The sequence below is a fragment of the Pezoporus occidentalis genome, unplaced genomic scaffold, assembly GCF_034315485.1.
Source record: "Pezoporus occidentalis ecotype Australia unplaced genomic scaffold, CSIRO_AGI_Poc_V1 ctg124, whole genome shotgun sequence".
NCBI lineage: Eukaryota > Metazoa > Chordata > Aves > Psittaciformes > Psittacidae > Pezoporus > Pezoporus occidentalis.
The window spans coordinates 359319-374733 of record NW_026913038.1 but is presented as its reverse complement, the minus strand read 5'-3'; the positions used below and the strand labels follow the sequence as shown (position 1 = coordinate 374733).

The 15415-nt window shown below is 40.8% G+C and overlaps 1 protein-coding gene across 12 annotated transcripts in view; it reads right to left on the bottom strand.

Annotated features, from left to right (window-relative positions):
* The window catches only part of SGCD (sarcoglycan delta), a 326461-nt gene that overhangs the window by 43197 nt on the left and 267849 nt on the right, over positions 1-15415 (bottom strand). For all 12 annotated transcript variants that reach the window (XM_062607492.1, XM_062607489.1, XM_062607488.1 and 9 more), the window contains 2 exons: positions 6111-6198; positions 3730-3849 (listed from right to left, as the gene is read on the bottom strand). In XM_062607492.1, coding sequence (XP_062463476.1) covers positions 3730-3849; positions 6111-6198 — 208 coding nt within the window. The remainder of the gene's footprint in view (positions 1-3729; positions 3850-6110; positions 6199-15415) is intronic.

The window sequence follows — 15415 nt, the reverse complement described above, 5'->3', positions numbered from 1 at the left end:
TTTAATTAAAAATGCTTTACTATAGAGATAATATTGTAACTCTGTTAATTAGTATCAAGTGGCATCTAGAGGGCATATTTAAAAACTAATCTGGAGAATAAATAGAGCTAATTAGCAGTTGGAATAATGCTTTATGATTGCCTTTTGTTTATAGATGCTATAATGTTCAATATGTTATTAAATGAAAATGGTAATTAATAGATATCAAAGTTATTTGTTAATGCTCTTTTAACTAAAGAGCATTTCTCACACACTATTTTTCAGATGCTCCTTTCATTTCTGGAGGGAGGGAGGAGGCAGGAAGGGGAACAGCTGTATGATGCACCACATATGAATTCAATTAGGACCAGCTCTTTTACCTCCTGTAATGCACACCCAATGTGTTTATGAGTCCACGGGGGCCATCCAGCAAGGCATTAGCTTGTATCTGTGTGGTGTTTACCAAAATGCACGGCTGACCATGGCAACAGCCACTGCAGGGGTTTGCACTTCACCCCACGCTCAGCACCATGTGCAGCACCATGGTGCTGTTTAGCAGGCAGAGGAGTGACAGATTTCCCTTTCAAAATCTAAGCCTTGTGAAACCAGAGTTGTGGTTCTGAGGAATGAGAACGGCTCTGAGATTTGCTTTTAAAAGACCATGAGGTGCTCAGATATTGCAGGAATGGAGCTTGTAAAAGCAAGGGGCATTATCAGTGAGAATGTGCCACCACAAGAGTGGAGGAGACTGGCAGATAAGACTGAAGAAAAAGGGCAGACCAGATGTGGTATAAGGCTCAGTTTCTACGTGACTTTTTGCAGGCAAACATGAGCTTCTTCTGAGTCATCTGTACGAATGCAGATGCTGGGCCTCTGGCTGGCTCTGGGCAAGGCAGAGGAATTCATGCTTGTGTCTGGAAAAGGTTATGTAGACTGTCATCAGAGTTGACCACGGCCAAAGGGCTCAGAGGGCTGCCCTGTCCTCAAACAGAAGTTCCCGTTATCCTCCAAGCTCTCCTATGATGACAGGTTTAACTGGATTCACTAAATCAAATAAAATCATTGACTTACTCTAAATTACATCATGCGTGAAAAGCAGAAGGGACCAACTCTGTCTTTCTGTGTCCTTTACTCATTATAAACAGGACTAACTCCCCACAATTAAAATAAAAGCATTTTCATTTGGTAATCTGCACTACTCATGCTGTGCATTTTTTGAAGCACCATCAAACGCAGCACATGTCCTACTTGTACAGGTTTTATCCATAACTGTGCATTCCTCTCTTTTTTAATGCCTTGCTAATGCTGAAAAATCCCTTGGCTCCCCAGAGCAGAGTCCATTTCAAAAAAGGAAAGCACCTCTTTCCTCATGACTGTGCTTCCTCATTTACTGTGTAAAACTAACTTTCGGAATCAACTTTGAAGAGTGCACAAAGAAAAGAGTAATTATCATTAACACGATTAAAAACTAGCCACAACCCCAGTAACTGCTGCTCTAACCTTTGTGAGATGACGTTCATGCCAGACTGCAGACATCACTTCCTCCTATAACAAGTATGTGTTCAGCAATAACAAGTTGAGATTATTTACATAGCGCAGATAGGTGTCAGCAGACACATACCAACAGCACCTGAGATGCCGACCACTGGAGAAATGGTCAAAGGAATTTGTGTAGTACAAGTTGGACCAGCCTCAAGTGCAGACAAAAACACTGGAAGAAATATGAACATATGGTGTAACACTTCCCAGCATGGCAAACAGCCATGGCAAACACTTTTGGAGATAAAATTAGATTGGGGAAGCAAAGCTGGAGAAAACCAAAGCCAAGAATGAACTCTGAAAGCATTTCAGCTCAAGGTCATCAGAATACTCGCCATGCAACACCACCAGTAGTATCATTCTACTTTTTTCTTTTCTGATAGGTCTGCATAGGCCTAATAAACCCCCCAGAAACACTCAGTTGCAGATAAAAATGAAAATGAACTACAGTGGTCAGCAGTAGTCTTGATGATGTTTATTCTGGAGACTAAATAAAGGCAGAAACTCAAAATAACTATAAAAAATAATTGCTGGTTTCTTCAAAGGACAAAGTAAATAAAAAGCAATATTTTTGTAAGTATGTAAAAAGGAGAACTTGTAACTTGTAAGGAAACGTTTCTGTGCCTTTTTGAAGAACCAGTGATATAAATCTCTCTCATTTTAAGGTCTGCAAGAAAACATTTAGAAACTGTTGCTTTCTAACTTCACCTCTCCTGCACAAAGACTGCCAAGGTAATCAGCTCTGAAGGGTGAACAAACTTTTCAAAGTTTTTAGCTAAAAATGATACTGTTAATTTTGTGAAGATCAACATTTATCCTATAAAACTCACCTAAGTTGTATAGCTGGTGACTAAACTAGTTCAGCATGTAACAACAGCAGCCAGCAAAGAGCTACCCCTGGCCTGTCCTCAAACAGGAACCATCTAGAATAGCAAGACATCAGGTAACAAAAACCACTAAGGGCAGGACACAAAGCCCCATTTCTGATGGTTAGACTCTGAGGTGCTAATTTTAAGCTCCTTCACATTACACACCATATACTAGTAATACACTATACAATACGTAGAAATAATAATAATTAAAACCACTATGTGTCATTCTAAGCTCCTTCACTGATCTTTCTCCTTTTAGGAGTTTACTAGAGAAGTAAAGATGCATCCAAATCAAGCCATTAGAAAACCAGCACCAGTGCATCCACAGGGATCAGTGGCACTGCTATGTGGCTAAGTGCTTAGCAGTACTGAGCTACCCAGTCTGGTCCTACATGATAATTCACAAGCAAATCTCACATTAAGCAAAGAGCACAGATCGAACTGGAGAGCAAGAGAATTCAAGTTTCTGAGAAGGAATTTCATTAACTATCAAATACACTTAAAATTTTACAATTACTGTAACTGTTTATTTTCTCTAATTACAAATAAAAGTCCAAGCAAACAATAAACAACCCCCATACCCCAAACTGTGTCCCCATTTTTGTTAGGAACGACAGATGTAAAGCCTAGCAGGAAGGACAGCAGGGGAGGCAGATCCTGCACAGGCAAGATTGCTCCAGATGCCCTGTCTGTCTCAAAAGTCAGATGGGGAAATGGTGGCATTGGCAAGGTTGGACTCTCCTTCCATGCACAGGACACTTAACCCTACCAACAGCATAGCTGAAAATGGCTCAGAGATGCACAACATGCTCTTCCATGTGGCTAAGTAAGAACAGCTAACATAAAGGCCATCAAACTCTTCAGAAAATTAACACTGGGTCCTAATTCATGTTGACTTTTTCCCTGCAGGTCTCCTGCTTTGTGTTTGCTTTAGAATGAAAGAGGAGCTGGTAAAATGGTGATCAAAACCACGAAGCCTGAGGTTTCCCTACACACAGTGACTGTAGACATAGAAGCATCCTTAGAATGATTCCTCACTGTCCCTCATCACAAGACATAAAGTTCATCAGTTTCCAAAGATGGTTTTAAATCTACTTCACTAAGCCAAACAAACCACTTCCAGGGTAGGGTTTTTTTTTGGAGGGGAAATAACACATTGTGAAAGTTAAGAAACCTCTCAGACAAACTCCTGGCCATTATCCGCCTGGGGAAGATTCAAAGCAATAAAGACAGCCATAGGCTTTATCTCCAAAAGAAGCATGAAGGAAAGTCAGGCAAAACCATACTAGAATTTGAAGAGGTGCATATTAAAAGACTGATTTAGTGAAAAATATTTTACCTAAAACTCTCAATCTCTCTGCTCCAACCACCACTTCGTTGTCATCTGCAGAAAACAGCAATTTTCCAGAGAGGGTTTTCACCTCAAATTTTTGGCTGTGTGCTTCCACTGCTTGGGGACCTAGAGGGAAGAAGCACAACCTTTTAGTGAAAAGTGTAAGAAAATTACATAGTAGCTTCATACATTTAATAAACCCATCTGCTGAGATTGTCCTAATAGCCCTGCAGAAACAAACTGCACCTGACACATCAAACGGGGAGGTCCGTGCTTTTCAGAGGGTGACATCTCATTAGGAAAGGGCACCGTTTTCTACCCAAATAACGACCTCTCAACTTTTTCTACTTATGTTTTTGTTAATGTTTATGTTTGTCATAAAATCACCATTAAACTTGGGATAGCTATGAAATTCTTACAAAAAGGCAGATCCACATGTGAAATGGCAATGAGCATACTCAGCCACGCTTTGAAACCATTGGTGCAGCTCTAAGACACATCAGGAGTTCTTGAGTCCATTTTGCTTGGATTGATGCTGTGGAGTAAAAGACTCCTGGTTTTCTGCCTGTTAAATATACCTGGACTTGAATGGTATCGGTGTCATGCACAGACCAATATAAAAGAAACCAAACCAAACCCCACCACAGAAGCAAATGTTTTTCTTTTAGAACCAACTGCAGGCCAAGATGAATGGCAGCCTCCCATGTTTCATAGTTTTTAGATCAGTTAAACTTTCCTTCATTGCTCTTACTTCAATTCTGCTGCCTCTCCTGCAGGCTGCTGCACACCGAAGTGCTGGAGAGCCTCTGGCAATGTGTTCTATTGGGGAGCCTGATAAACATCAGCTGCCTGAATAGCAATTCTGTGGAGATCTGCGGCTCAAAGGCTGCAAAGAGCAGACCCCTTGGTTACAGACTGAGGCTGAACTTTGGAAAAGTCACCACTTAACAGCCCTGTGCAACTCAGTCGAAGCCACAGACTCCCTGGAATATGGTACCGTGCAGGGCAGGGGACCAGCTTTGCATTAGCTTTGGCCATCTTTATGTCTGATTTCTCATTTCTCAAAAGACAAGAGAAATAATACCTGAAAGCCAGTGTTTTCTCATAGGCAGTTTCAAACTCCATCTATACACAGCGTTTTGCTGCACAGGTCATCTGTATTGGTATCAGGGTACACACGATCGTGCATGGCTCACACTACAGAAACGTGAGGCTATGCTGAGGTCCCTGGAAACACTTCAGAACTCTTGCAGCCATTCTGAGAAAATCCAGTACTTTAAGTTTGATTTCCATCTTGCTAATTAACTGCCTCCCTATACATCACTGCAGCATGCACTACACGGGACCACCTCTTTGCTTTGCTCTGAAATCAAAGCTGCTGCTGAACGCAGAAATGAGCTCAATAACCAGAGCACCACATGGGGAGACATCACTGACCACATCCTCCCGAGCTCTCACGACATGGAGGTGCTTAAGTAACCAAATGCCCTCTGGAAAATACAGGGAGAACAAACAAACTGAACATGTTCATTCTGAAAGTGAGAATCAGGGACCTTGGGGTTGAATTTATTTCCTTCCTCCAGGCAATTTTCACACGTGCTGCTTAAATCACTGCTTACTGAAGCTGCATATTTAATTATTTAATACTGTGACTAGAGGCCAAGATGTTATATAAGCAAACCAAACAACCCAACCTCATGTAGAAACAACATGTTTATGGATTACAGGCTCTGCCACACAGCAACACTTCTCCCGGCCCCCAGAAAAATCTCAATATATAAATATCGAACCTATATCATGTATATAATATATATTACAATATATATAATGCATTAGGCTCTTCCAACCCAAATTACACATGCATTCATTCAAAGGCTGCTGTGCACTGGGGATTTATGAGACGCCCATTTTCCCATCAAACACACTCACACTTGAGAGCATGAGAGCATCCTTCAGCAGCAGAAGGGCACAGAGAGCTCTGAACTGCAAAGTCCCAGCCCAGCCACAGTTAGTCTGCGGAGTTCCCAAGATCTTAGGCAAGTTAAAAGTGTCTCAGGAAAAGCCTGTGCCTGTTACAACAGAAATGTCAGCTTGCAGATGTTCTCCTTGACCCTGAAGTCTTACAACTAACCTTTCTGTCTCTACATTGGCTTTCAAATGAAAACAGTGGTCTGCTTCATTACCAGAAAGCATCAGCCAGCTGCCTCTCCAGCACGGCTTTCATGTACCTAGCTTTGTTTCTACAAAGTAGAGTGAAGTTTTCATTTGTACTTCATGAGAAACCTGGGCTCTCCTCCTGCGCATTGCCTAAAGCCAGCACAGCATCCCACAACACACCTGCTTTCATCCCTCCTTAGTTTTACCACACAGCTTTTTCCCCTCCTTACCTGTTACGAGGCGAGTAAGGACTTTAGTCTTCTCATTGAGGATGTTCACTGTCACATTTCTGGCAGACTGGAAGTACAGTGGGTTGCCCTGGAACAAGAGCATGAGAGTAAGCACGTGAGATGGGGGTTGCTGCCTGAGACCAGCCAGCTTGAGCTTGAACCTGATGCTGCAGGGCTGCTGTTAATGGCCCCAGCACTGGGTGTGTGGTTTAGGTGCAGGCCTACCCTGAATTAATTCTTATTGTCCAGGATAAAATCACAGTCCACACATCTGTTTGGCCCAGATAAAGTCCCAGAGACTAGCCTTATTTTAGGGATGGTTGGCTTTGACAGTATAAGCCAACCAACCGGTTATTTTGAAACATGCAGGTCATATGGGACCTGACCTAAGCTTCCCAAAAGTCATGGTGTTTTTGGAGGCTGGCTGGATGCAGCAGTGAATTTAGAGTCAAATCCGCAATATTACACACAGCTTCAGATGACTGTGGTGACTGTGGTGCCTACCACATGGCCATGTGAGTGAGCCATGCCCAAGGGCTGTGAACAAGAAAACCTTATTAACATGTAAAAAGTGCCTGTGATCTCAAAGCACTTATAAACCATGCAGCATGTGCCATCACCAGATTCCAGGCTGGGATGCCACCTTGCGACCAGACCCATCCCACTGGCTCAGGAGATATACAAGGCATGAAGTCTTCCCCACTTCCAACTTCACCACACAGAATTCTATTTAGTTTTCATTTCTATGCTGTAAATATACCTCTGAGAGAAGAGCCAGAGCAGCTGTTAACACACTAAGAATTCACACAACTACCTGGCAGCATCCACCTCAGGTACTTCTCCCACAGAGTGAAACCAAAGAAAACCCACAGAGAAAACCATCTGGCTCCTCCTGTGTGCAAACACATCCAAGACTCCCAGGAGCTCGTGTTTTCCACCAGTCCACCCAGCTGGTTTCTCAGGGGCTATTAACCACCTACAGCACCAGCACAGGGTGACCCCAACTTAAATCAGCCAAAAATCTAATGTGCAAGGTGGAAATTCACTGCTGATATCTCTTAATAATGTCTAGAGCAGGCAGCTGATTAAATTCATCAACTGACTAAGCCATAGGATTGGCAGAGGGGATAAACTAGTGAAAAAATCAGCAAGAAGTTGAGCATTTTATATCCATGTGCTTCTTCCACCAAAGCCTTTTTCCAGTATTTTCAAATCTTACCATTAGGAATGAATAATCAGGATGGTGACAGAGGATCTTTAGGTCAGACGTGTTCCCCTTGACACCTGAATTTATAAGTATCATAACAAATACTTGCACAGATTTTTCTGGATCGTGGCAGAAGGGTTAGGTTGTTTGCATATAAACCAGAACGGGATCACAGGAATGCACTCATGGAAGCCCTGGGGTGCACTAGAGCTTCAAGGAACACTTCTAGTGATAAGTAAACTATTCCCAGCAGTGCTTGCAGAAAACAAACCTCAAAAAACTCAAACAAAACCAGCCCATATTTTGACCAAATATTCACAATAGTCACATTTACTGCCTTAACTATTCATGCTGCATACACCCATGGGATCAGCCCTTCAGAAAAAAAGGGGGGAATGGGATTTATTTGATCAATTATAACAAGCATCATGGCTACATTCAGACTATTTACAACTAAATAAAAATAAAAAAAAGAAAGAATTCTACATAATAGTTCCCAGATCTTGGACAAGTTTCAGAAGCTTTTAGTGTCTCTGTCTCCTCATACACTAAATGAGGACAAATCATCCTTATATACCTCTGTGATATGTTTGGCGGCTAAGGTAATATAGGATATGAAATTGAAATACGATTAATAAGAAGTAAGGAGCAGGGGTAATGACTCGTAATGATTTTGCTCTTTTTTATTCGTTTTTATTTGTGATCTTTTAGAATGTGGAAATTCATGTTGGTTACTATTTCATGGTTAACAGCACAGAAAAACGATGGCTTCACTTGAATACCCATTTGCTCTGGTATTAATTCTCTACAGCCCTGATCAGGGACCTAATTTGAACACCCCAGTGATAGCAGTTTACTGCTGCATTTTCATCTCGCAATTACAGATGAAGGATATTTTTAAAGGCAGAGCTATAATCTGCACAATCTATCATAGGTGAGATCATAACCACTATAAACATGTCATATGAAGCACAGAAAGGCCATAATTTTGACTTGCAGTGTTTGACTTTTGTTTATGAAGTTATGCAAAGACCTAGAGTGTTTTGAAAAGTCCAAATTCAGCTAGGAATCATTCAATCCCCATGGCTTTGAAACTCTGTTACTGATCTGCTACCAGGAGATTGCACTACAGAAGTACTGAAAGATAAGTCAAGTAGTTAATATAAAAAGAGTCACAGGAAAAGTTGCTGCTATCCACCTACGAAAGACTTAAAGTACATAATCAGACCTTGAAATGCTTATCCCAGCATAGTCATCTCATTCACTGATTCAGAGCTCAGATTCATGCAGCCTTCAAAAAACTGAATTTCCCTAATGGAAAAGTTATGTTTTTATTGGTCTGCAGGGAAGGAATATTTCAAGCACTTAATGCAATGCCTGCTCTCATGTCCATAATTCTTCTTCCATTAAGAAATGAAAAAGAGCTGAAAAAACCATCCTCTTTTACTGAAAATTCTGCAGCTTTTCTGTCCATCATCTTCTGTTTACAAAGATAACAACAAGACACTTCTTATACATTGAACATTAAAAAATATTTCCTCTGTGCAAGCTTGGTGATGCCTGCCAGCTTCCTTCAATCACACAGGAAAAAATCATTCTAGCATTAAAAAATTCTTAAAATACTTAGGAATTATAACTGAAACGACAAAACCTTCCACTTTCATGCTGTCATGAGACAAAATTAAATATGCTGATGCACATAAATGGAAATCTAGATCAATATGGCATCGTCACCAAAATAAAAATGATTATGGAGTGAAGTAATATTTTCATAAACTGTCATAACACTTGATAGACCTAGAGTTAGAATGCAATAAATAAGTACACCTGACTCTAATTATAACGCTGTAAGTATGAGACACATCACATTTCTGAAGTCTAACATGCAACAATCCATTCCTAAATCTTTCCAATAAATAACATTAAAGGAATAAATGCATTTTACTCTTGGAATTGATGCAAAGAAAATGGAAGTGAATAGAAAACTGGATTCAACATTCTTCTGAGTACAGAAAAGTAGGGAAAATAACCGTCTTCTCTTTGTCTACCTGTTTCTCTCCAAAAGGTTTACCTGTGTTCCTCAGAAAAGTACATTTGAGATAAAATATATCTAATCTCTCTGATCACACTACAACCCAGCAGATTTCACTGCCTGCATGGTATCTGACATACTGAGAAATCTCTTTCTCTGTCATTTGTTCTTTCTCTCATCACAAACATGACAACAAGGTTTCCCCCACGCTCCTCAAGAGTAAATGCTGCTGCCAACCCACACACTGCCCCAACTTGCTCTTTATGCCCACACTCAGCTGTTATGACTTCAACCTCTTGATAAGAGCCCTCTGTTAACTGTGTTGCATTAGAAGAGTCCCAGTTGCCTTCCATTTTAGCCACCCCATTACACTGCACTGAACTACAGCCTTTAATTTAACTTACGCAACTGTGCAGATTAAATCAGTGGTCACTTTCCTTCCAACACTATTTTTCATGATTGTTCCTTTCCAGTGGTTCCTTTGATTATGTGGCTGAAGAAACTGAGGTAGAGACTTCAATGGGACTAGGATGCATTTCATTTTTTCCCTTCTGTTTTCCTCTTTGCTTCTGATTTCTTTCAAACATTTCCCTTGCAGGACACCAATGGAGGATCCCATCCTGCTCTGGGCTGCAGCTCCATTTCTAGGGGCAGGTGAAGCTGGGATCTTTTATGGACTCTTTGGGCTGGTTATGCACTTCCAGCCCACCACGAATCTCCTATTCATCTCTGCAGGAAATCCTACATAGTAAATACATCATTCTGACTCTTCCTCCAGCCTCTCATTAACCTAATGGCTTAACTATATAAATTATAGACACACAAAAGAATTTGCCACAGCTATTCAACATATTAAAACACTGGACATATGCAGCAGCAAAAGAAGGTTAAAAGTGCAAAACCATGTCAAAACAATATAGCTTGTTTCCTGACTAAGCAGTGAGGTATCCAGTCAAACACAGAACACAAAAGGTATCTGCTGGCTGATTTTTTGCTAGGTTAAACACATGGCAAAACAAGTCCTAACAGCCCAATAGCTGCTTCCTTTGGCTGGCTTTGGAAGAGATGCTAAAAACTCAGAGACCAAACCAGAAAAAGCACTTTGACTGACAACCTTAATTTGCAGCTGGAGCAATCCCAAATGCTGGCTTTAAGGAAATTCAATACTTTAACACATGTCCTTACACTGTTCTAGGGAATTATTAAAAAATATTTGGAAATCCTTTCAGATTTTAAAAGGCAATTTTAAAATAATGCATCACAGTCAATGTGTTTGTAAATCAGATGGTCATACGGAGCTTGATTTGATCCTGTGGATTCAAACACTTCACACAGGAAGTGCAAGTGAAACTTGTGGAAATAATGAAAATGGTGGATTTCCTGCAGGCTTGACAAAGTAATGGGAAAAACTAACACATTAAAGCTTAAGCTTTAATATTTCCAGGGTGGCAAGAAGTAGTCCATGGAAAAGCCACTGAGAGCACCATTTTCCTGCTCAACTGTACTTTTTGCTGACATTAGAGAAAGCAAAACTGCTCTGTAACAGCTGGGCTGTCAGAGGGCACTTGACTTTTTAACCCTTACTCTGTCAGTTTTGGTCAGTTGACACACATGCTTATATTACTATCCCTGACCCAGTTTTGCATGTTCCCGTATGAACTTGCTCATGGGGACTGGAGCATCTCTCTTTTGCAGAAAGGCTGAGAGAGCTAAGTTTGTTTAACCTGGAAAAGAGATGACAGAGAGTGGAGCTTGTCAACACATACAGACACCTTAAGGGCGAGTGTGCATTTCTTTCCCCCACTCCTGCCTTGAGAGCAGAAACTCCTGTGGGGAGTGTCTCATGCTTGAGAACCTCAGAGCTGCCCCCATAAAACAGAGAGGAAAAATTCAACAAAAAACCTTCAGAATCGGTAACCAAGGAACTGGCACCACCGTGAATCACAGCAAAGCTCACCAGGACACTGTACAGACACTGCACGCCTATGGAAAAGCAAACAGATGAAACACTGGACAGCATCTATCTTTGGCTGTGAAGACAAACTTGGGAGTATCTAGTGAACCTCGTATCCAAGATCCCACCTGGAAGACCAGCCTGGCCTTCATCTATGACAACAGAACATCTAGACTGCATGCTGAACTTGCAAGCCAACTGTTACCATTTCTATTTATAAAGTAAACCCTATAGCTCTTCCTCCTCCTCTTTCTAATCTAGCTCACCACAGCAAGAATAGGATTTTGCACAGAAGCCTTCTAGCACCAAAAATGTTAATCATGTAGCTAAATCCCTAGGTGTTAGATTGAAAACACCCCTTAGTATGATTTGAACTTACTTTTTGTTGTTTAATCACTGAATCTCTTTTGATCTTGATTTTGTCCTTCAAACAGTGTAATATAATGTTAATGCAACCAAATTCTTTTTCAGTAAAACTTCTGATTTGACAATAAAAGCTTTTCATAGAATGAAAGCAAACCACACATGGAATTGGCAACAAACAGATTAAAACAAATGCTACAAAATGTCCCTGAATGTGCTATATTTGCCTAAAATATAGCCTAATATGATCACTAATATGCCTAAAAATGATCACTTTTAGGAAGGAGGCAATAGGTCCAGTGCAGAGATAACAAAATGCAGTCTGCACCCTCTTCTTCCAGGAAACAAACTATTCAAAAGAGTAATGAGCCCAGATCATGTAACCTGGATCAGTAACAGAGCAGATGCAACCCTGACCTTCAACTGACACTTAAAGACATAAGAACAGTATCATGAGCTAACTTCATGTGCTGTGTTCCAATGATACACTTCACATTGCCATGAAGCTCGGAAAATACTGTGGTCCTACCCAATGTGATGTATTTTAATGGCATAGACAGTGCACATGTTGGAATTTTAATTATTGCAGTTTTACATACAATATATTGTATTAGATTATAAATGGCCATGCCAGCACTCCCCCCCGCCCAGCATTTCTTGAAGTTAATTTTAATAACAATAGAAACAAAAGGTAAACTTCCCACTGTTGCATCAAAGAAGTTCCATCTCTGACTCTTTAAAGTGCAAAGAAGGCAGGTCTGTGATGTGAGATCTGTGTGACTGGGTTCTGCTCTTGGATAGCTAGCCAAGGGGGTCTGTAGCCTTTAAAGTGATTTATTTCTGGCAATCTGTGAGTTTCTCTCTTTAGAAGAATACCTGTAATAATCACATGAACACGGTGCTTTGAGAGTGGCTGCACCTACAAGATGCCTCATCAGCTGCTTTGCAGCTGAAATTCTTCTGAAAATTAAATTACACCATGTCTGCTGACATTACAAACACCACCAAAGAGACTTCCAAGACATTATATCTGCCTCGACTTCTCTGCTCTTTTCTTTTATACTTCATTGACTTCTGCGGAAAACCACAGATGACTTGAAACTGACATACACATAAAAATAAAATGCAATTGTGCATGCTGGAGTTTTATTCAGTATCCATGGGGGTAGGAAAACTGGATTTGTAATGTCTGAAGGCTGCTGCACATGCACAAAACTCTGTATTGATAGGACTGAACTGAGCATTATTGGCTTTGGAAAAAAAACGATGCATTAAAGCATGCTCAGCACCACGAGTCCTCTGGCAAGATACCCTCAGAAAAAACAGTGAAAAACAGCTGAAATGAAGAAAACAGCACAACTTGTAAAATACTTCTGAAAACACTTCAAGCACTTCACTGCACTCAAGAGTTCACCCAAAGATGTTATACTGGAGTTGGTTAAATGTGTGCTGATGATTAACTTTGCATCACTGAGGAATGGCTCTCCCAAACTAAGGACTCAAGAAAATGTAATGCTCTTAAACAAGAGAACAGCAGTCCCAGGTTTTCAACATGTTGATCACTACGACCAGTAAAAATCAACCAAGTATTCAATAACCGCTTCAATTTACTTGACTTCTCCTGCAGAAATACCAAACAGCAATTGTTGCTCAATGGCAGCTTGCACTGATCTGATCCTTGGCTATAGGAGGTGTTGTAGCAGCGGGACTATGGATTTGTGCTGAGTTACAGCCTATTTTCTGCCTCGGGCTATCCTAGTTACCGTCAGAGTCCAGTGGTGACAGATCTCCTACTGAAGAGAACACACTGTAGAAAGGCACAGGACCATAGGGGAGAGGGAGGGAAGAGAAGAGAGCTCTGCTGGGGTTTAAAATATTCTAAATCATCCAATATATAGCTACTCCACTGCTCGTAACTTTTACTCCAGACAAGTGTGCAGACCTCTGTTCGTGTGTGTTCATTTTCATGGCCTTTCTGGTATACCTACTGCCTGCCTTAAACATCTTTCAAAACTGCTGGTAAATCATACCTCACTAGCTATAAAACCCACTTGAAGACGATATTAAGATTATACAGAACTAGTAATTTCTGAGTTACTTTCTCATACTACCAACATTACCTGGACCATAGCAAAACCAGATACATTTAGAAGCTAGGTTAGTTAGTGAGGTCAATACATATTTAAGAGTACATATGGATAATTCTTAAGAAAGCCACTCTGAATGCAGCAAAGACATTTGGGTTCTACAATGCTCACAGAACCTTTTAGGCATTCTGTTACTGCACTGCATAATGCCAAGTTACATATCCAGATACTTTTCTCCAAGAAGGCTAATAACATGGCTATCTCTGAACATCACTTTGAAATTATAGCTTTCCTTTGCTGCATGTCATGGATCGCTTACTCCTTGTATTAGATTATAAATGGCCATGCCAACTTATGTACAGCACGAAACATAGGCAAGATCCTAGCAGAGGCCCCTGGTGTTACAGAAATTCAGTTGCTGCTAATAAGAAGGAGGGAAAACATTTCCATCTGTTTGGATTAGGAAAAAGAATCCATGTCTCTGATTCATCTGCATCCATATGCTGATATGTAGACAATACTTACGGATGCATAGACATATTGCGAGGTAGCCAGCAATAGAAACCAAATCAATCACAGATCACAGCATGTGATTTGCCTAATTATGAGTAATACCTCACATTTTTTATCTACGCAAAAAGCACTTTGTGAATGAGCAGATGGCACTGCTATGGGATGGCACCATCCTCGACAGTTGCAGATGCAGAGCATTTACACAGCACTCTGAAAAAATGACACAACACAAGCTGCTTCCTGGGAAAAAGATTCAAATTGAACAAGTGTCACCAAACAAAATACGCGTATTTATTGATGTTCTGAACTTATCTGATCCAGCCTCTCTCCTAAAATCAAATACATAGGCGCAGGACAGGGAGTGATGCTATCTAGACATCATTAAAGTCTCTTAGATAGAACTGCCACGTGAGCTGCCTAGCACAGAAGCAGAGATGCAGACCCAACCCGCAAACAATTTAAATCCACACAAGCAGAATCAATAGGAAGAAGCCCTGCAGAAAAAGCAATTAGACTGCAAAAGCAACTATATTACAGCACGGTTACGGCTGAGAGGCAGGACGCAGAAGTCCATCCTCACTTCTGTGATTACCCAGTGGAGTTCTTTCCAATGCATCTGGCCTGTGAAATGACAAGGTTCAGCCTGGACATGTTCCTGCAATCAAAGTGTTTCTGTTTCTGGGCTTCTATGCAATTATAAGGCTCTTTTTTATGAGACCTGTCCTTCAGGTTTTGTGTGCTCTGTAGGCAAATGAGGGTCTGTGCATCAGGAAGTAGGTCTGAAGGACCCAGTGTGCTCTCCTTTTCAATAGCTTCATGGGAATAATAATCTCATTTCCTGGATCTGCAATTATTTATTCATTGGAGACTGTGCACTTGCCACTGTACAAGACACAAAGAATAATCATCTGACTATTCCTGGTGATAGAAAATTCAGGTTTTCTATTCAAATTCTTGCCTTTATTTCTGGTTTGTCTGCATATTTTTTTTTCCTGAGCTGCTGTAAGCACACACACTGGTGTGACAGGTTTGGAGCAGATATAAAATGATTGATGAAAACCACATTTTGGCCTTGTTATGGGAATATTTATTGTAGAAACACACTCCGTTAACTCTGTAGGGGCATATCTGGGAAAATAGGAAGAACAG